The 22,402-nt window shown below is 35.4% G+C and overlaps 1 protein-coding gene across 4 annotated transcripts in view; it reads left to right on the top strand.

Annotated features, from left to right (window-relative positions):
• Positions 1-22,402, top strand: part of AP3B1 (adaptor related protein complex 3 subunit beta 1) — a 169,082-nt gene that overhangs the window by 128,041 nt on the left and 18,639 nt on the right. For all 4 annotated transcript variants that reach the window (XM_086480372.1, XM_086480369.1, XM_086480370.1 and 1 more), the window contains 3 exons: positions 10,064-10,295; positions 13,357-13,441; positions 22,108-22,205. In XM_086480372.1, coding sequence (XP_086336498.1) covers positions 10,064-10,295; positions 13,357-13,441; positions 22,108-22,205 — 415 coding nt within the window. The remainder of the gene's footprint in view (positions 1-10,063; positions 10,296-13,356; positions 13,442-22,107; positions 22,206-22,402) is intronic.

The following is a 22,402-nucleotide window of genomic DNA, read 5'->3' as shown; positions in this document are numbered from 1 at the left end:
AAGCTCTTAGCTAGAAATTAATAAAAATATAAATTTTCATGTTCTCTTCATTCAAAGATTCATGCTATTGTAACATTGTTTTAGAAGCCTCCTTCCTTCAACTACCTCTACAGATTGTGCACAAGTGGTTTTGTATGACTGATTATAGTTTTGGGGTTTCCTATTTTTGTACTGAGGAATGATACTCAAACACTGTAGAGGTCTGTTATAATTTTAAATTACGTTGTTCCATATGTTTATCCAGGTGTTTATTGGCATATTCTGCTAAACCTAAATGAAGAAACGGATTTTTTTGTTTCTTCACTCAGAATTTGTGGAGAATCTGATGAAAACTCCTTATTGAAGCTCCCCTTCTCTCTTAGAAGGGGACAGCTTATGGATTTAAATATGCAGTGATGGTGAGGTCTGAAAGCTCTTCTAAGTATATGTATCACTGCTTGTGAATACAGCTCGTTTTTTCACATATAAGGATGTTATGCTGGGCATGAGTTGCTTTTGTTCACCTTTTTTCTTGATTGGTCTGTGCTTAACTGAAGCTTGGATTGCACAAAAAGCAGAGCTATAAAGGGAAGCCTAAGATTTCACTGGAAGATACTTTGCTCATCAGAATTAAAATTTACCCTATAACTTACTTACAGTTCTGCGTATATCTAACCATCCTGAGCATTAGCACCTGCAAATAAATACTTGTTAAACATAGATGAAAATAGTAAGTGCTTTATAACTAACATAATATCTTGATTTCTGAAATGTTGTTACTGATGGTTTGTTAGCTTGGCATATCTGAAAAAGTAAATAACCAAGTCTGGTTTGATGCATGTAAGACTTCTATCTTGTCACATTTACCTGGAAGGAAACACCTGATATTCAAATTATGATATTGAGATTTTGTCCCACAATGTTAAGAATACTTTAAAACTTGTTTGGGAAAATAAATATTTTGTCATTGAAAGAAAAAGCTATACATGGGCCTGACTCAAATTGTTGAGAGGTGTTACTGCTGTTAGGGCATGTCATTCCCGCCACGGACCAATAGTGTGTTGCCACATAGCTTGTAGGCTAGCAGTACAAAATAAGTAACAGTAAAGGACATTGCAGTTGTTATAGTAAGGTAACATACAATCTTTTAAATTATGTCAATACAGATGTATTTTAATGTACTCTAAAAGTTCTTACTAACAGTTGCAAGGAAGGTGGGTCACCCTCCATTGCCTGCCCCCAGAGCCATGTTAAAGTTATTTTTCAAAAAGTTGGTAAGTGATGTACCACTGTTTTGTCACACCAGAATCATTTACTAATGTTTTCAATCCTCATATGCCATAGACTAGAGGATATTGGAGAGACGAATGACTTCTTAAAAGGCTGTTGAACAATGCTGTGATTAAATACAGTATCATTAGAGAGATGAGTTTTAAAAAGCTTACTTTAGTGGCAGACTTTCAGCTTGGTTTGCTTGCTTTTCTCCTAATGATTTGGTGAACAGTGCCTTGACGTATTAAGGCTAAAAAAAACCAGTTCTAGAATCTTCCTGAATTAGTTTTGGTTGCTGTGCGGTTGATGGAAGTTTTAATTTTGAACTTCTGTTCACTTGGGTTAGGAAACCTTCCCATCTTTATGTGGCTGCATACAGTGTCACCTGGTGTTTCTAATCCCTAGCATCTGTGTTCTTCATTTGAAGATGCCAGAAGAACAGAAGAAATGTACAATTGTAAGAGCTGTAAAATAGATCTTTTAGTTGTATAGGGGACTATAGAAATTCATGTCTGTAAAACAAGGTTTGTATACAAATTTTTACTATTATTAGTTTGGAATGTTTCTATGAAAAATGTACAAAAATCATTCTGCCATTTCTGCTGAAGGAGCTTTGTAACACAGCAGCATTAGAACATATGCTTCCTACATAAATCATAAATTTCAACTATTACAAAATACATTTGTGTATTAAAAGTTGCTTTTAAATGGAGTAAGTTTTAATAAATTGTCATTGTAACAGTCTTCTGCTGCTATGTTTCTGCTCAGTTGACTAACAATCTTTTGAAGATTTAGACGATAGTAGGAGAAATACTCAAAATTTATATTAGTTAGTACCATGGTAATTTCAAAAGTAGATGAGAACAAATTGCCTACCTAATTTGCCTTCAGTTGTCAACTGAGGAACTTAACTATGGCTGCAGCTACTGTGTAAAGCAGCATGCCCACATGCAGGTTCTGTTCTGTACAGTAGGGCCTTTATTGGAGATATCCGTAGGGTGAGGTTCTTTGTTTGCCGTATGCTGTGCATGTTGTTGCTTGCATTACTCTGAGTTGTGTGTGGATGGGACTGAGTGGCATTTCTTCTTAATGACTGTGAAAAGAGGTGTCCTCATAGAGGCTGAATAAGTAATTTGGTGCCATGATTTTTGTTTTGAGTCCAAAAGAAGAAGTGTGCTTTTGAATATGAACAAGAAAACCTGAAGGTAACTGGTTACAAATAGACCTCTTTGACTCTTAACAGACTACAAACTGTATCTGATGATTTTTTTTTCCTTTCTTTTTAAGGCCAAAAAGTGAAGCTTAAGGAATATAAAACACAGAAAAGCTGTATTTTAGCAATGGTCTCAGGTCAACTGTCATTTTCTCAAACTAAGGAATATGGATTTCTTCAGATTAAAACATTATGTATAAAATGAAATAAAACTGGGAGAAATTGACACATCAATATCATGTATAAGAGCTGTGTTCCGGTACATGCAAAGAATCTACACCCACATTGAGAAAGTGCTAATGTAGATGTATATGTGCAGTGGGTTCAGTGCTGATTTTTAGATTTCTTACAGGTGGGTTACTGTGCATTACGAGCATCCTGATGGAAGCCAAAATAACATGTTGCATTCTTCAACAAAAATGTAATGACAGAGTTTCAAATATAGTTGTATTAAGCCAGGAAAGATATAATTTACATTTTAGCATTCATAAATATCTGTGCTAGATTTCGAATATGGCATATTATAGGCTGAGTTCGCTTTGGCTGGTAGGTAACACTGTGTAGTAAGTATTTCAACTTACATTACACACTTGTCTGGACACAAGGGGTCCTTTTCTGGGGGAAAGTTTTGAACTAGGTACTTCTGTTGGAAGAAACCAGTATTCAGGAGTTGTTACAGTATAACCATAACTGTAAAATTGTACATTATAGCCAGTGGGGTTCAGTATGTTTTCACTATATTAGGCTCTAGAGTACTGGCTGTTTGCCAAAATCAAAATAATATATTGGAAACCATTTGTAGAAACTTCTTTGAAGTCATTTCAAGTCAATGCCAAAATCTATATTAATCCCTCTTGGCAGTGTCCACTATTTCAAATTCGCAATTAGGATGCAAGGTGAGGCTGCCACCTTACTCTGTTTTTCTAACTCTAAACTACTCCAGGTAATCCTCAGACTTTCCAGTTAGGTGGTCAGTGGAAGGACTGAATCACCAAATTGAAGTAAATTACTTGTTTGTATAGTGGGAGAATGCCTTTTCCTTGAAACACCTAATGACTATTGCAAAGGGGTTTAAAATACTATGCTGCTTGATGAAAGTCACACAGATCAGCTGCCAGACAGTCTGCTTTTCACTTCACAGAAGTGAAATTACAGTAAATTTTGAGGTTTGCCATGCACAGATATGAATTTCACCATTTGATTTGGTCACTGTTATTTTGGAAGTTGAAACCTGAATTGGGATCGGTTTAAGCCCTTGAGTGTAGTATTTTTTTGCAAATGCTATTAAAATTCTCCCTTAGTATCTGTTTAAGCCCCTTTAATAGTCCACTGATGATCTCAGAGTACCTTATGGGGAAGAATGTGCACTACTGAATTTACACCAAGGTTTGTTGCCAGAATTATGACACTGAGTTCAGCCCTTTTCTTCATGTTTGTTTGTATGACAACCCTGACGTAATCACATGAATATTCCCATTTTGTTGCTCTGAAATTCTTTCTTGTATGGCTTTTTGAAAGATTTCACTAATATTTTCATTGGATTATTCCTGTGATTCATTGTACTCAGCAGAAGGAAAAAGGCAAAGATGCCAAATCTCAAACAAAACCATGTGGTGTTGTAATATAAAGCTTTAAGCTCTGTTATACATGCAAAATGCAATCTGTCTCACTGGCCTCCAGTTACACATAAAATACAAAACAAATGCATGCTCGGTTTTAAAAGTGCTTGATTAATCTGGTATGGGACTAATAGAGTTTTCTGCTGTTCATGAACTCCAGGTTAAGGCCTAATTCTGGTTTCTTTATATCATGTAGTCATTTTTATGCTGTAAGAGCAATACTTTTTATTGATACAGAGTTACTGGAAATCTGTCTAGTTGGTTATATTTTAAGAGAACCATCAAAAAAACCAAAGGGACATAAAAATATTAGAAAAAAAGATATTTTAGTATTACATAAGATTTTGATCATCTCTAATCTCACAGATTACCTTGAATACACTAGTCTTTGAAAGGATGATTTTATACCTATTTGAGACCCTAATGTTAGAGTAAAAAAAAAAAAAAGGCAGAGAAAAGGATTAATTTTGACAGCCTTACAGAGGGGGACTACAGGCAGTGTAATGAAAGTGCTCATTTGTTTGAGATTCATCTCTGTGTGATTTAAAAATCAATGTGAGTTATTTGGGGGTTTTTGATTATTTTTTTTTCATTTATTTTTCTGCAAGTTTTTAGAGACAAAAATATTACTCTTTCGAAGTGGAAATTCAGTAAGAATTTTTGGAACTCACTTTCTAATGTCTGAAATTGTCTGAAACCAACACTGGTTTAAAGATAGGAGCATTAATATGCTAATTTTCAACTAACCTCATTGACATATTAATCATTTAGGGGAGTGTAGAGCCTAAAAGTTGATGACAATGCAAAAAGAATGGGAGTTAGGATGTATTAGAAATTGAAGGACTTCCTAGCAGATGTAGCTTTTAGTTGTTTAGTAGATGTAGAGCAGTTAAATGTGCCTTTGGTGGAAAGTTATTTTAAGTATTTTCCAGAATTTGACATGGTGTCCTCAAGTGTCTTATGTGTCTAGATAAATTACCCCAAATTGAGTCATGGTATCCTGTGCTTTTCCAGGCTGCAAAAAACATGAGCTTGCTTGCTTGCTTGGTTTCCCCACCCCGTAACAGAGGGATACTGTCCTTAGTTTGGCAATCCATATTGGCATGACTTAAGTATGCTTTAATGTTGTGATTTGCTACAGCCTCTTGAAATAACGCAGAGTAGGGTGTTGACACTCTTTCTGCAATTTTTTGTTTGCTTTTTATTAGATTTTTAAAATGAATTATTAATTATTTTTGTAAGAGCTGTATAATGCAGACGTTGCCTTTTGAGTGTAATATGTAACTGGTAATGGAGCAAAGAATCATGAATATACGGTTTCCTGCCAGTTGTGTCTATCCTTTCTTTGCCTGGTTTACCATCTTCTTCCTAATACTAGAAAATTACAGTTAAGTTGTTCTCATAGCTTCAGTTGAAAGATCATGTAAATGTGGCTGGGCTACTCCTCTTAGCTGTTGCGAAGTTACCAGAGCATAGCCTTACAGTGAGTGTAAGAGAGGATATAGCTCTCACAGCTCAGTAGGTAATTCTTGGATTATGTCATGGATATTGCCAATAGGAGGGCAGTAGAAGGGCTACTTAGATTAAATGATTCAGTCCACCGCTTTAACAGAATGTAATTTAGAGGAATAGAACTATAATTATAATCATTCTTGGAAGCAAATATTTTTTTCCGATAACATATGTTTTATCCGAACATACATACATTTCTCAGTCAGGATCAAAAATTAATCTGTGTTGATTAGTAATTACATTATTAAGCTAAGGAACAAATACAAAAAGAAAACCCCACAAATGTACTTTTGTGCTCAATAATAGTAATAATAATAATAATAATAATAATACTTCATACAGGAAAGTCTGTCCGGCTCTGTTTCCTGTAGAAGGTTTAATAAACCCTGTAGTGCTTTTTATTTTAAATAATTGTTGAAAATACTTTTTGTGTTAACTCAAGCTTAGTTATTGAGGACTTACTGAGCTAGAAAAAGAACCGTGTTCACGTGCAGAGGATTCAGTGCTTTGTAACTAGTCAACTGTATTGTGATAACAAAAACCAAAACTACTGTCAGTGATCTTAAACTTCTCCCTTTACATGGTTAATGAGTGGCGGACTTTTAAGGCAAAATCCCTAATGTTGCCCTTCTTGTTCTGATAGAAGAAGTAGTTTAAAAATATTTGCAGGTTCTTTTAGGGAGATGGATCATCTTTCAGCATGTGCAGGTTGCATGGGGGGCAGTCTGACTTGTAATAATACAGTGTTCCCATATGATATCACTGTGGAGTGCTTACGCTGACTTTTAATTCGTGGTGGCTTTCAGTCAAAATGGGGTGGGAGGAGAGTCTGTATTTTAATTTTTTTTATTTATGTAATTCTAAAAAAAAGTTTTGCAAGTTTAATCTTAATAATCTTCACCCCAAAAAAAAGGCATGCTATGTCATAAAATAACTATTAGTGACTAGTTTGTATCCTATAAATCTAACTTGAGTTGATAATATGGTCCATTACCAGCTAACTGCACAGAGTATTTTTCATTTTACACTCTTCAGTTACTTTTTAGTGAAGTGTTAAAAAATATGAAGCTTTTCTCCTCTCTAAAATTGCACACTGTCTGTCTGTTATTAGGGAGATAACAGCTCTTATAAATGTTTCAGTAAGCGTTAAGTAGACAGTTATGTGCACTCTCATTCCACGCTTATTTGCTTACTGTAATAAACTGATAAAATATGTGTAGTTCATCTCTGTGTATCTGCAGGCATCATGAGTCACATAGATTTCCTTTAGAAATAATGTTGTGTCTGCAGAATTGATTGGTTATTTTCATAAACCATCCAAAGGTACACAAACGACTTCTATTATTTAAACATATGCTGTGTAAGATTTGTAGGGGATTATCTCCTGGTTACTAGATGCTTCTTGTTCTATTAACTCTGTGGAGGATTATTTTAACCCCAGAGTGATTGCAGGTATCTGCCCTAGGGGTTTCCTCGAGTATTGGAATTGTATGCATTAAAAATTGTGGAATTTAAACAAAAAACTGTGTTTACCAGACTGATGCAACTGTTAAATAGACTGCGTTACAGTCACAGCAACCTTTGCCAGCTCAAAACCCTTGCTGGCAAGTAGAGGGCTTGACAATTCTCATTTTCCGGAAATAAATTCCTTTGTTCAGCATATATACATTTTCTTTATTTCTAGTACTGCCATGTTAAATGCAACTGAAAATTAATGTCCTACAGGAAGGAAGTTGGTTTAAACATAATGTCATTATTCTAACTGTCCTTTGCATGTCTGTTGCTCTGTATAGTGTGATACTGAAAATAAGAGTGAATGGGCTTACATGCGAAATTATGACTGAAACATGAGCTGTAACACTGAAGGGGGTGTAGTTTAAAATCTCTAAAAATCACAGGAAGGTTTCAGTAAAATTTCAGTCAGTACTACAGTTTTAAGTGTAGTGAGGAATTTTTGCTTTATGTGTATGCATATGTATCTAACATGTTGGACTGACAACAAGCTTCTTTATGTTTTCATTCCTATTAATAAATAGTATTAAGGAAAGCATCTATATGTTAGCACAGAGAAGCTGGTGTACTTCAGAATACTTGTTTTAACATGAATAAAAATACTTCCTCAGCTAATTAATGAAAAATGGGTGAACCATTTGATGAAATAACTTTCCTATTATGCATGTCAAGCCCAAATTTAATTAAATTTTTAAAATTAAAGGCTAAGCTTAAACTTAAAAATAAGATTTAATCTGGTCATGCAATGTCACGAGTCATTATTTTATACATATAATTTAAAGATAAGTTGCATAAAAGTAACCATAATCTTATATATTTATGCACATAAAATGGCACTGGAGTAAAAACATACCTGGTTGTTATAGGTTTTGTAAAATTGCAGTGAATTGTGTTCTTGGACAAAAGTATTAGATATTTCATGCTTGTTAGAGACCAGTAATTGGACTGAAAAAATTGACTATGATTAAAAATATGGTGGCTTTATTCCTCAAGTGATACTGCTGCTAGTATTTGAAGAGGGACAGAAATTTAAATATTTGGCTATGTGTTCTGTTGTAAACAGCTGGATTTTCTTCTGATCATGTAGGAAAACTAAAAATGTTGTCCCTGAGAATATTACATTATCTTTTTAGGGAGAAGAAAATGTCTCAACTTCACCAGTTTCCTTTAAAAGTATTAGTAAATTGTACAAAGTTGGGGTTGTGGAGTTTCCTCAGTTCAGACATCTTCTGCAACTGCCTTTAGTCTTCACCCTGAAGGTTACTGGTAGTTGTTAATTTGTTTGTAAAAAAACTGATACCAGTTTTGTGTATTAGAGAAAGAAACAGTAGGTAAAAAGTTGAAAGTGAAATCTGATGTGGAAGTTTTTGCAGAGGTGCTTGATCACATCCCGTATGTGTCGTTCTAATTACAGTCACATAGTGGTTGAATTTTGAGGGGCTGGGATACTTTCTGCCTTCTTCCCTTCATTATTTGTTCTTCATTCAGTATGATATGTGTGAAACAATGCACCTTCCAAAGCCACCTCTGAATACACACTCACTGGGTTCCTTACGTAGTTTTCTTCAGCTTTCATCAATGTAGTGCTCATACTTCTAAACATTCATTAGTTCGTCTTTACAGATACTCATTTGAGGTGATAGGTATTACTAGCCTGGCTTTCCAGTTCAGAAACTGGTGCTCAGAGATGAAAATCAAGCTTGTTGTGTGCTAACTAACTTCTAAAGTTTTTTAACAGGATTCTTTCAATTTTCCAGATGCTTTCCCGTTTCTGTAACACCTTGCGGGTTTAAATCCCAGCCCTTACCAGCTCCATATATTACTGAAAGTGTTGACTAAGTCTTCAGATCAGCCCCTCAATGTTAAATGTGGCAGTCAGGAAAAGGTGGCAACCTGTAAGAGTTTTGTAGGGAAGGCAGGATAAAAGCCTGTTCTCCTTGTTTAGCTGCTTGAACACCCTGGTATTTGCAGTTGTCTCTTTCACCTGGTTACACATTCAGGGCAACGGGCAGGGCAAGAGAGGATGGAGACTCATCGGTGGAAACAGATAAACAGATATATCTAACAAATATACTATAAAGTTCAGTAGTTCATAGTGCATTGACCAGACAAATGGGATTTTGTGCTGAGCATTTGGCTTTTTCAACCTCCGTGTTCTGTTTGTGTAGTATTACTTTTCATGTAATTTCCTAGCCTTTCTTTAAAACTTGTTTAAAGTATTCAAACTCACTTTTCTGCAGTTCTCTTCATGTTCCTTACTTTTGCACTTTTGAGCTTATGATTACAGATTTCCTTATCAGCAGTATCTTCTGGGAATTTGTTTGCACATTGAATGTCATTTATTCATGCTACTTCTTCAGGATAGAATGGACCCAAACATCCTTGGGATTTCTCTTGCTGCCACTATTAAAAAAGTGGCAACATCTTTCTGCTCTATCCAGCTGTGGTTTTAGTATTTGACTGGTGTGATTGTTAGACAACATTTTTTGTTTTACATGTTTTAACAAGAGGAAAACACAATTTCTCCCTATACTTTCACAGTACACAGTGTGCTTGGGGTTACCCTTGAGCGCTGATGCATAGAATAGAAAGAGCCTTCTTGTTGGAAACAACATAGTTATTTTAACTGTAACTCTTAAAAAAAAAAAAGCTCTGATAATGTAATGGATAGCTGTAGAGTTAAAATATTGAAACTAGATTTATAGTGGAAACTGAGGCAAATACAACAAAGTTAAAGCTACTGTTTCTCAGCACGAGAAATGTCATTTTTAGGCTCTGTTGTCTGATATCTATTACTGCAGTGTGTTTATGGATTTGAGTATGTCCTTACACGTTTCTAGTTCAGTAGTGTTCCAACTAGAAAGCAGGCGCTCCAGCTGAGTGAAAAGCGCAATATTTGTCATTTTAACTGTTCTTTACTTACAACATTCACCAACTGTTGTTTTGTACTTAACAGGTCACTACCCAAGTCTCTGTGCCAAGAAAAACACATGAACTGCTTCATCGAATGAGTGGAAAAGGATTAGCAGCTCATTATCGCTTCTCAAGACAGCCAGGCATTTTTGGTGATCGTATGGTGTCTGTGCAAGTGACAGTAACAAATACAACTGATCAGAAGATAGAGAATATTCACATCAAAGAGAAGAAATTACCTCCAGGCATGAGGATGCATGAGTTTAATCCAATAGGTAACTGTATCCTGTCTTTAAAAATACAGAATCTTAATCTTTTGCAAATTTTCAAATATGTTTTTGCATAGTCATACATACACTCGTACATATGTATGTATACACACTTACACATATGTATGTATACATACACACACACTCATGCAACTATATTTTCTTAGGTAATCTGATTTTAATAAAAATTTAATTCAGCTTTCTCCTACTTGTATTTGACTTTGAAAGTAACTCCCTAGATCAGAACTTCCATGGCTGAAAGCTTACCTGCTTGTTCAAATATCAATTATATTGTATCAATTCCAGTTGATAAAATAAAATTTTTCTGTCTCCCCACAAACTTTGATTCTCTTACAGCCTTAGTCCAAAATGACTATAATGGGCTACTCTTAAGAATAAAGTTTTGGGTTATATATTCACAATTATTTTCTTTCCAAGCTTTAAAGAAAATTTGTAGATGTATTATTCATTTTGGTGGCTCAGAGCATTCTCATTGTTTCCCTTGAGAGCGTTTGGCAGTGAAGTGGAAGTGTATGTTTTAGTCTAGTTTGCATCTACCATACTTCCCACAAAGCGTGGCTTCTTAGGTAAGGTAGAAAGCAATACTGTAGGCAACCCTAACCTAAACTGTTTTACTTTCAACCTTCTGATTGGGATGTTTTTTTGCTAAATTACTGTTAGTGGAAAAGAGTAGAAAACCTGAGAAAGAACATAGATCATAGCAACTTCTATTCGAGGGTAGTACCTGTGCACACAACCTGCTTTCTTTTCTCAGCAGTTCTTTGTTTTAGGACATTGTGTTGTAGGCAGAAGGAACAAAAGTGTCTGGTTTATAGTACAAATGGAAAGGACAAACATGCTCCTTGTTGACACAAGCTCCTGTAGTTTAAATGTATTTCTTCTCCTTTAATGAGCTACCTTATTATGTGACTCCGTATCACATAGGAAGAATACCAGAACAAGTTCTTAAAGCACAACAGTGAAGTAAAGAGTTTCTGTATTTTGAGGAGTTAAAAAGCTGTTTAGAATTAAATTGCTGTATGCTATGGAAAGACTTATTTTTTTAACATTCAAAAGGCTATATAGGTTTACACCAAGTAACTACAAATGCAATTGTACAGTGCTATAGCTTATTTCAGAGTTAAAATTTTGGAACCATTTGCATTTTGATAGTGATACATACTTGATCTAGACAGTTACTTTGAGGAAATATACTCATTTTTGTGAACTATTTGGTGTTTATTCCTCAAGTTACAAAGTCCAGCATAGAGTTCTGATTTCAAGTTAGTTTTGATGATCAGCCTTGTTTTATAACCTTCCCTTTAAATATTGAAAGAAATAAAGTCACAAAGGCTTACAAGTAGAAAACTAGTAATGCTATAACAACTATAATCAGAATAACAGTCAGTGAATGGTAGCATTCACTTCTCTCATGTAAAAAACGTGAAAAAATCAGGAGTTAATAAGTTAGCCAGTTTTCTTGAGTTCCTCAAGACAATCCTGTCCGTTTAAGTATTTCTTTCCCCAAGAAAAATATGAGTGTAATGTCTGTCCTGTGGAGCTGGTTTCTTCTGCAGAAAATAAGCTATATATCATCTATAGTAACTTCCAGAAATGTTACTTTTCTTGACTGAATGCAAATTTTCTGTATTCTTCATCACTTTTGTCTAGAACTCACTTCATATGTCCTATTGTTCTTATTACCTTTTGTGTTTCCAGCATTTGGAAAACACATCCTACTATTTGCCCAGCGGAACCAACAGAAGTGTCAGTGTAGACAGGTATTCCTACTGGAGAATAAGTCCAGTTTTGCCCCCATCACTGCAATTACTGTTGGCAATTGCCCTGATTTTGCCAGTAGAAATGGGCCAAATTATTTCAGCGAAGTCCCTGTACATGGTATTTTCTTGTTGGCTAGGTGCCTTTGAAACCCCATTTGAAAACATTAAGCTTAAAGGCTTTGGTAAAATTTAGTCTGAATTTGAGCTGGAGCCTGTAATCTTCCAGTGCTTTACACAGACTTCTTGAAATACTTTGTTTTCACTTCATTCCCTAGCATTCCTATGCATCACCTCCATGTTTTTCATATTTTTCAGAACTTAATCTTGGATATTTGAATTTTGTTTCTTTTTGTCATGGAGCAGCTGCCTACTCTTCAGTTCCTGAAAAGCGTCAGATACATTAATGAATAAACTGGAAATCAGACATATTTTTCTGCCTGCCCAATCATTTTTATTTCGGTTCCTCTCTTTTAAAGACTGTGCTTTTAGGTTTTCTTTCTTGTAATCTTGAGCAGTTGAACTCTACGCCAATCCTTGTTTTTAATACCTCTGCTTATGTAAAGAAAGTCTTTCTTTCTACCAAAACAACGCCTTGTCCCTACAATGTTGAAGGAACAGTATAGTGATATAGCCAAGAAACTCAGAATGAGCATGTCTCTTGATAACCTTAATTTGAGCAGTGCCTCAGTCTGCACTGTTTGTAAAGCACAAAATTATCGTCCATTTTGGGTTCATAATCTTTCTACTCCCTTCCATAACTAATGCAAGCAGAATGTTGACGAATAAGTAAACCACACTAATTGTGAAATATTTTAAGTTTGGCTCTTTTTCCATTACTGTGTGTAGTAATGTAAATTTTATTAATATCTGTTGTGTTTAACCATTTATTAACTAAATTTGCAAACTGGTATTACTGAAAATGAAATCCTAGTGCTGGATCTATAGACAAGTAAAATGATGTAACTGCAATATATTTTTATCTGTAAATAATTTTTCTACTTTTTCTAATACAAATCCTTATTTTGTTGGTGCTGGAGCTGTAAGATTGAAATGGCAACATTTCATGTGCACCAACTGCAGGGAAGGGGCATCCAAGACACTTAAACTTTCAAGTGTGACATTTGGGTGATACCTACTTGAAATAAAACTACAAGTAATAGCTCCTTTTTATGAAGCTTTTTTTTTTAAGTATGGGTTTTCTAATTATGTGAAGTTTGGGGGGTTGCATCTGGGGTCGTCTGTTGCTTTGCATGTGTACATTACCTATTCAAAATGTTTTCATATAGAGTGCCTTGAGCCTGCAGGATCCATTACCGTTTCGATGGGTATTGACTTTTGTGATTCTACTCAGACGGCCAGTTTCCAGTTATGGTGAGTTTTTGGGGAGGGACGGTAATTTTTCGCTCTCTGAAGGCAAAGGCAGTGCATATTTGCTGTATTGCCAAGAAGTTTACTTGGCATTAGCAGACTTGCTGTTTATTAAATATTCAAAGAATTGAACAACAGTTCACAACATGATGTATACCCAGTATGTTTTTACAGAAATAAGACTTAATTAGTGTTTGATTTTACTATTACAAGGATTATCAGTTTTCATCAGTCTTGCAAATTTTTTTAGCACTTGCTTCTGAAAACACAGATTTGGTGGTAAACTCAAATCTGGGTTTGAAATCACATGTATAAATGCAAAAACTCTTTGACAGGTTGTGTTTGGGAGGTCCCATGTTTTCCCTTGGTGTAAATGATACCATGCAGAAGCATGAGCTCCTCTTCTGATTTAGAATTACTTCTTTGTTCCTGAGCTTTGTTTTTAATTTTTCCCCCTCTTCTTGGGATTCTTCTTAACACCACCTTGAAGGGAGCAGTCAGGTCTGAGTAGTCTGCTGGACTGTTTTATGCGTGTTATAAGAAATTTGCAAGTCAAAAAGCACATAGTGTAAGCAGTTTTACTACCTCCAGTGCTTATTATGGCTGTTTGTGATCTATGTAACATGAGTGCATGAAACTAATCGCAAAATTTGCTGGCCAGAGAAGCCTATTCTTCATGCTATAGATTCTTTTAAATTATTAGAGAATGAAAACAAGTAACTGACTGGCCAACTAGATTTTGTCTTATATAGTTGATTCACAATTTTTATGCTCATTGGCACTTTCAAGATCCTCCTTTGTATGGGTTCCTGTTGCGTTCTAGGCTAGCGCCTGTTCACCCAGTGAGAACTCTGTTGTAAACCAGCATTTAAAATCAGGGAAAATTTATAGTGGCAGTGTCCAGACATCAAGAATGAATGGATGGGGGAAAGCTAGATACCTTCTTTTAAGAGCTATTCAGGCTTATGTAGTCTCTGAAACTGTGCTGCAAAGGCACTAAATAGAATGGCACCATTCCTTTTTTATTTTTTACTTATTTTGAAATAATGTTTTTGGACATACTTTATTGCAAGAGGCGCTACTTTCAATATTCTGCACAAAAAAGAATATTGAATAGACATTCACATTGCCACATTCCAGTTTAGGGAATGCCCTTTGAGAAAGTTCTGTACCCCTTTCTTGGATACTGTAGAAATTTTGGTGTACTACAACTAAGCACAGCTTGCGCAACTTATAGGTTATTAAAGGTAGCGGGAAAAATATTAATAACAGACATGTACCCAAGTGACTCCAAAAGAACCACTGCTGAAATAAGATTTCTTGTTTTAGAGGTGAGTAGGTTTTACTATTAAATTTATTTTTTTTTCCACACTCCTCAAACATTTTCCTGTACAATGGATGCTCATGCGTAGTCATTTTAAAGGTAATGGTACCTCCAACAAGATGTCTGCAGCATGTAGTTTATGCACATCAAGTTCTGGTAGCTAATCGGTATGCTGTTTGCTGGAATTTGGAAACAGCTTTGGACTGTTGCCTGATGCTAGGTTTGGGAAGGGAAGTTCCTTTCTAGGCAATGCAATTTCATACTTGCTTCAAAATTATAGGCTCTCTTTCACTAAATATACTGGGGGGGGAGGGGGGAGAAGGAGTGTTAAATAAAATATGCTCAGTTTATCAAGCAGGAACATTCTTTTTTAAATAGAGCGGATATTTTTCTTTCAAGTACGTATTTTCAGTATACTAATGATTTGATTCCAAACTTATACCATTTATTGCTAAGAATCTTAGCAGTGATGAGGATAAGCGATGTAGCATAACACATTGATTTTATGCAGATCATCACCTTTATGTTTTGGGAGGTCTGCTGTATTAGTGATATATAAAAACTGATTACTTTCTCCAACATTGCCTAGTAATTGTTTATTATTTTCCTATTAGACAAACAAGACAGATCAATATTCCTGAACACTGACCAGACTATGAGTAACATCACTGTAAATAGATTTGCCTCAGATCTCAGTGGTGTATTCATTTTAATGATTGGGACAATGTGAATCCAATGACAAAGCTCAAGCTAAGTTTAAAATTAAATTAAGAATAGGAATTGCTTACTTTGTTCCTTTGCTAATTGATAAGGTCTTGTCTCTTTGGCACTAGTTCTTAGAAAATAGTATAAAATTAGGCAAAATGTTCTTTGCATTAATATTTGCTATTTTAATGTTAAAACATGTACTGTCCAAAATCCTACTGATGTTCAGTATCATTGAAGAAATTGTGCAGTGTGATGTTTTGGAGGTGATGTCTCAGAGAACTCAGCTGCAGCTTTTTAACTTGTCATACCTCTGAAAAAGCTTTTATCTAAAAGGAAGAATGACTTGTAGAAGTTTGTCAAAATGTAGTTGAAATACTGTGCACACAAAGGTGTTGACATTTTGTATTTCCTGCTAACATAGCTTTTTGAAAGACATTGTCAATTATTTTGCATTTTTGTTAGAAGCATGTTCAGCAGTAAAGTGTTCCTGATCATAATAATTTTCTTACGTTGTTCTAAGAGGAGCACTTTGTCTTGCATCAAATGTAATTGATCCTGAAGCAGTGTAATCACAATTACTCACTTTCTTAATTGGCCTGCCCAAAATCAGAAAATGGAAACCGATCGGCAGTGTTTAAATCAATAGCTTTGTAGTAAAGCTTGTGGGGGTAGGGAGATAGTGGTAATGGGTAGATCAATTGGTCTTAGATGCCAATCATGCACTGTGTGTTTTGCATAGCAAACACTACCTTTCTGCTTGGGGATGTGCTGTTGCACTAGTTGTTCAATAAATGCGAACTGTATGAAGAAAAAAGCTAACATGAGTAATAAACTATTTAGATCTCTTTCTGAATTTGTTGTACAAATCAAGGACAATGAAGGAGAAACTGCATTATAGAGGTTCAAAGGGCTGAGCTTTGAAAGACCTCCCTTGTAAATTCTATTTTTATTAAGCCAAGCTTACCAAGATCACACATCTAATTAAAAAGACGTGAAACACCTTAACTTGAAAACTGTGCCTAATGCATTTATTTAGACTGTGTATTAGGATGCTCACACTATGTACTCCTAAGGAGAACATCTCTTCATTGATATTTTTCTTGTTCCGTGTGCTTGCAGAGGCATACCACTTCAGCCACACTGGTGTTCTGCACAATAACGCTTCTCAGGGAGAAAGCTAAAGAGAAATAAATAGAGGACCTTAGTCTTTTAAAAGATTTTTGTGAGTGTTACTGTTTCTTTTTGAGTTGCTTTGTTCAGATTCTGCAAGCGAAATATACACAACTTAGAAGTATAAAGCAAATTGTTATTGGCTAGCTCACATGGAAGGTAGCCTGGTAGCTTGTTGAACCCTAGTTAAGCATTAGTATGTTCACCATCCTGGTACGAGACCTCAGTCTTTGCTAGGCAGGTAGGCGTCAGTTAGCAGAGGAAAGTTTGGAATGGATCCTTGATGTTACAGACTGACTGCAGTACTCCACTGACTGTGGAATTTTATTTTTTTTCTATTGTCAGACTTTATATATTTCCATGTCTGTGTGTTTTCTCTTGAATCCCTGAGCTCCTAGTAATCACCGTTTTAACAATCATACCGCTATTATCTCTTATTTTATCTTTATTGTCTTGCATGTCTCAACTTTTCAGATCTTCTCAGGTCTTTCTCACAGCTTACCAGTTTCCTTAGATGTCTGAACAAAGATTTGGAAGCTTTGCCATGTCAGAATTTGGCCTTGGATCCTTGGAATGAAGGCATTTGAATACCTAGAGAAGAAAGGCAAGGAAGGTTACAGAGACAAAAGCTTACAGCATATACATGCCCTTATCCTGTTTTGTGTACATGTATTTAGCATTTCAGATTCCTGTCTGCATTTGAAAAGCCCAGTAGTCAAAACTCCAGCTTCTTGTAGGTGTCTGGTGAACGACTAAAGGTAAAGAGGAGATGTCCTTTTTGCAACATGGAGAGCTGGAGAATGAAGCTTGTCCTTACCTCTTCTTCCCTTCATCCCCCCTTTCCAGATTCTCTTAGCTGTTTCCAAAGCCATGAAAGAACCACAGCTTTGAAGATAAATTTGATTTACGGAGAACCTGTTTTTTTCTCCCTGCAGGATGTTGTTTAGCTCTCTTTGAAACAGCTTGGCATAGGGAACGTGTCCATGCCATGCATTTCTTCTCCTAGTTTTCTCAAGGTTTAAGTGCAAAGAGTAAAATCAGAGGTCCCAAGAAGAAAGAGAAATCGAACAAAAGCAACTTTTATGCCTTCTGTTATAGCTTAGAACAATGAGATCATGGGAAAATAGTGTGACGTGTGACAGACATTTTTAAAAGCATGGACTGGTTACCTTAAATTGTTATTTCCTATGTCCCAGTGTTATTATAAGAGCTGGGACCCTGTACATATTCTTCTACTGTTATGCTGATAGAAAAGAAAGCTGTCTGTTCACCTCATCTGCCCTGGACTGCGACAGTGCATTTTGCTGATTACTCTAGAAGAGGTTGGTATAGCAGGAGGAATCTAGCATTTTCTTAAATGAAGTAAATTCCATGAATAAGATTTGAAAACTTTGTTCAATCCGCAGGTTCTACGTTATTGTAAAAGCTTTTGCTCTAAATTTCATTTTCCGAGAAAAATATTTATTGCAGCATCAAATTCTCTTACCTCATGTTGAATTGATGTAGGAGTCTTCTCACACAGAACTTCTGCCTGCAAAGAGGAGTAAATGAAGAGGATCAGTTGGGTAGCAGTCAGGGTTTGTATTGAGTGCAAGGATGCATTCAGGTGTAGATGCTTGCACAAAAGCATCTGATTAAAATTATGTCATAGAATATGTTATAGTATATATTAAAAGCTAGTGTTAGAGATACAGGACTGTCTTCACATCACTGTCACGTGCATTTTCACTTGTTTCTTGCTGTTTTCTTCCCTAGTGCTTTGTCAGCAGATCACTAAGTTGTTTACAGATGTTGGATATTAAGACAAGCAATCTGGTACTCTTCTCTGTACTTCATTACTCTAAAGTAGTCAGTTGGCCCAGTTCCAGAAACCAATTATATCAAGATAGATAACTGACCTGGAAAAAGCAAGGCTGGGCATGAACAGCTACTCATTTCTTCTGTTGCCCTGGCCTTTTTTCTTGTAAAAGCAGGATGCCATCTTTTCCTTTCTTCAGCAAGGCTATGGGCAAAGTCTGCCAGACTTCTGCATTCTGCAGGAACTTAGTGTGTTGCTGTTCCTGTTCCATTAGTTTTTTAATCATCTTTGGAGATTTTTTGAGTACAAGATGAAAATTGTGAGCTGGTGTTGGATAGATGTATTCTGGGTCAAGGAGCTAGTAGGTGTGAAACAAAAAAGGATATTATAAATAGGAAGAAGAATAATATTCCCCAGCCTTTTATTAGAACAATTATTTTTTAAAAGCTTTGAAAATTAAGGCTTTAAATACTGCCATCGTGGAATCTTACAAAAGCTCATTCACGAGTGATAATATTATTTGTATCAGTTTTGAAGAAGATGCTGCCATCATTGTCCTCAAGTCTTTTGTTATGGCAGAGAACTTCTTTCCCAGGAACCCTTTGGAGCCAATCCTTTTAAACAAAACAAAACAAAACAAAAAAAAAAAAAAAAAAGAAGCGGGACAAGAAAGGGAGTAAGGAAAATGGACGCTGTTTTCAAATGGCAGGTGCCAGCTGCTCCCCCCCTGCAGCCATCTGAAGAAAAGTTAAAACTGTGCGTCTTCTAGAGGATTGAGGGATTGAGTGTTAGTCTTGCAGTGTCATTTATCACAGAGATGGTAAGTCTCCCTGTATTCCTGTGGGAGCATTATCATCTCTTATTTGTTCATCTAAATTGGCTACATCAGAAGATGAATTCACGTGATCCTTGGAATTACACCACGAAAGTGCTTTAACCGATTGTCTTCCAGATTCTTAAATGTTAATGTTCAAGCTCCAAACCACTTTTGCAATTTTTTGTTTCATTTATACTGGTTATAGTATTCCAAGTATAAGTAAGTAAGTAAGTTAAATACACAGGAATTTAGTCTACTAAGTACTGGGGGAACTTAGGTAGTTGTACTGCAAGACTTTTATTATGAAACTTACCCGTTAGAGATCTGATGAAATATCCATCTTTGGAGGTACCCAGAGATCAAATGGACAATGCCCTGAGCGATGTGAACTAAGGTGGCCCTGGGCTAAGCAGGAGGTGGGACCAGATGATTTCCAGACTTCTCCTCCAACCTGTTTTGTCCTATGGTTCTTATGGAACTATGAAATTTCTTTCGTTAAATTAGTTATTACTAGAACTTGAATATAACAACATAGTAAAAGAGATGCAGATCAATAAACAAAAGTTGTATATTTAGCCTGTATAGTGTGTGATAAAGAGAATGATAAAAGTGAGGATGGTTTTCTCTGGCTGAAAAATAAATTTGCTCAGGTATGCTGAAATTAAAGTAATGCAAAGTAAACCACATGCTGGCTAAAGTGAAATTAAGAACAAAGTAGTTTTGAAGAACAACTAGCAATCAGAATTTCTGCTTGCAGCCTATGAAGAGTTCATGGTTTATCAAAGAACATCTGTTAGCTTTTTAATCGCTAGGGGAAAAGGAATTGGAATGTTTGTTAATAGCAGAGGTGGCCAGTGGTCCTCTCAAGCAGTTATATAGACATATAAACCCAAGCTATGCTCATACTTCTATTCCTTCTTATTGTGAAGATAAGTGTTTCCAAGCAATCTAATCATTGATGTTGTAAGTCAAGTTTATGTATCAATGGTATGCCCAGTCAATGTATGACATGAATCATTGTGCACAAAACTGTTTATCTGTTTATGATGAATTGTGTAATGCGTATCTTGCATAAATATGAAAGATAACATTGGTTGAATGATCAGTTGAACAATAGCAATTAAGGTATTGTTAAAAGTTTTGGTCATATAGTCCAAGTAGTATATATAAACAGCAAAAAGTTATGAGGAAGTTGATTTAAGCCGATGAAGTTCTTGATCAGTTTTCAAAGGAAAAATGAAAGAAAAAAATACTACTTTCTTATTTTACAGTAAACTTGATCGGGCCAGCCAGTCAGACAATCCCTGCTCTTTTAGTATGCTAATGACTTTAGAGGTGGGTGGGATTTAAAATCGTATAGGGGGAAAAAAAGTGGGAATTTGTTAGGTAAGAAGCAGCATTTTGTAAATGATTCTTTGTGAAGGAAATACTAGCCAGGTTTGAACGGATTGTTTCACTGTATGTTTATTAAATAATTTTCAACAAAGTTAGCATTAGTGCTGACTTTTATTTGAAAAGCCTATACTTGAGATTGCATCCATAATCATAACACATCAGAAGTGTCAGAAAGTGAGAATGTACCAGTTCCTAAGCATTGCTTGTGAAATTGGGTAATTATGGTAAGTACTAAAAGTTTAAGTAACAGGACCATAAAATGGTTTCCTATTTTCAAGTAGCTTATCTTGGATCTTTAGGAGAGAGACACATATGTTTTCTGTTTTATTGATCTAGTCCTGCTTTTTCCATCAGTCTATCTTATTTCAGAATTTTGAAGTTGCAGAGTTATTGAAAAATCAGTAACACCTTTGAGGTTAATTTAAATACTGTGGATATTAATTGATTAGATGTATTTTCCATTCTAATTATTATATCATTATATTTAAGTAGGATATCTGAAGCATATCAGCAATCAATATGTATTGAGTATTTCATACATCAGGGAAAAAAAAAAAGTGTTCTTTTCTAAAAATTTCTCTTGCCTCAAAGCATTAACAAAGATTCTGACTGAATGTACTGATCCTGAGTTGCTAGCCAAATTCCTTACGGTAAGTTAGTCCATCAAACATAGCGGAGTGAATGTATCTTGAGTTTCTGTAGACTTGGAGAATTCCAAGACAACATAGTTAGAACCTCCGAGAATTTAATGAATAGGGAGAGTCAGTTCACTGCATGGTATTTATTTCTTAAGGAGGAACCTATAGCATTTGATAGTAGTGTGCTACTACTGACAGTAATTTCTTTAACTGTCTGCCATTATGAAAACTGCCTCAAAATTCTGTGATTTTCCAGTGTGCTTTTACATCAACCAGTATGCTGTGTGTTTTTGTTTAAATATACAAAATGTTGTGAAATTGAAGTAATCAAAAATACTTGTTTTTTACTCCCATATTTATTGTATGGTTTGTTCGTGTTTTTTTCAGGCAATAATAATCTTTTTTGTCTGAAATTATACCTTTCCTTGGTTTAACCCTGTTTCTGGGACAGCTGTTGCTGATGACAGAATTTATGATAACAGTTCTTTTAAAGGAATTGTAAAATGCATAATAATTTGTCCTTGCAAGCATTTAATTTGAGCATGGTGCCTTATAGATGACAAATAAACATTAATATGAGTAGAAGTTACATTTTCAGAAATACAAGAGCATGCATACTGTATTACTACATTTGTACTGGAGAAAATGGATCAGATTTAGTGATGTAAGAAATTACCAGGCTTTTGGATTAACAAGATAGAAATCATGCAGATAGTTCTTATACTGTTTGTAGATTCCAAAGTAAATTTGGAGCTCATATGTATATATTAATCTGTGTTGATGCACTTGGTTGATTCTCTGTAATTTCTCTTTTCCCAGCACAAAGGATGATCATTTTGATGTTAACATTCAGCCCCCTGTTGGAGAACTGCTTTTGCCTGTTACTATGTCAGAGAAAGACTTTAAGAAGGAGCAAGGTGAGAAGTTCTTTTTTTCAGCAGCTTCAATAAATGTATTTGGATGAGGACTCTGTGACTTTCAATTTCCAAGCATACAGCAAGTGCTTCCAGTGTAGCTGTTTGTGTTAGTCTCTGTTAGTATTCAGTCTGATACTACTGATTTAATTTAAATATCTCTTTAAAAAGATGTGCAGTGGTATTTGACAGCTTTTCAG

The sequence above is a fragment of the Leptosomus discolor genome, chromosome Z (genome assembly GCF_034619465.1).
Source record: "Leptosomus discolor isolate bLepDis1 chromosome Z, bLepDis1.hap2, whole genome shotgun sequence".
Taxonomy (NCBI): domain Eukaryota; kingdom Metazoa; phylum Chordata; class Aves; order Leptosomiformes; family Leptosomidae; genus Leptosomus; species Leptosomus discolor.
The sequence above is the reverse complement of the archived record's forward strand: the minus strand, read 5'-3'. Positions and strand labels throughout refer to the sequence as shown.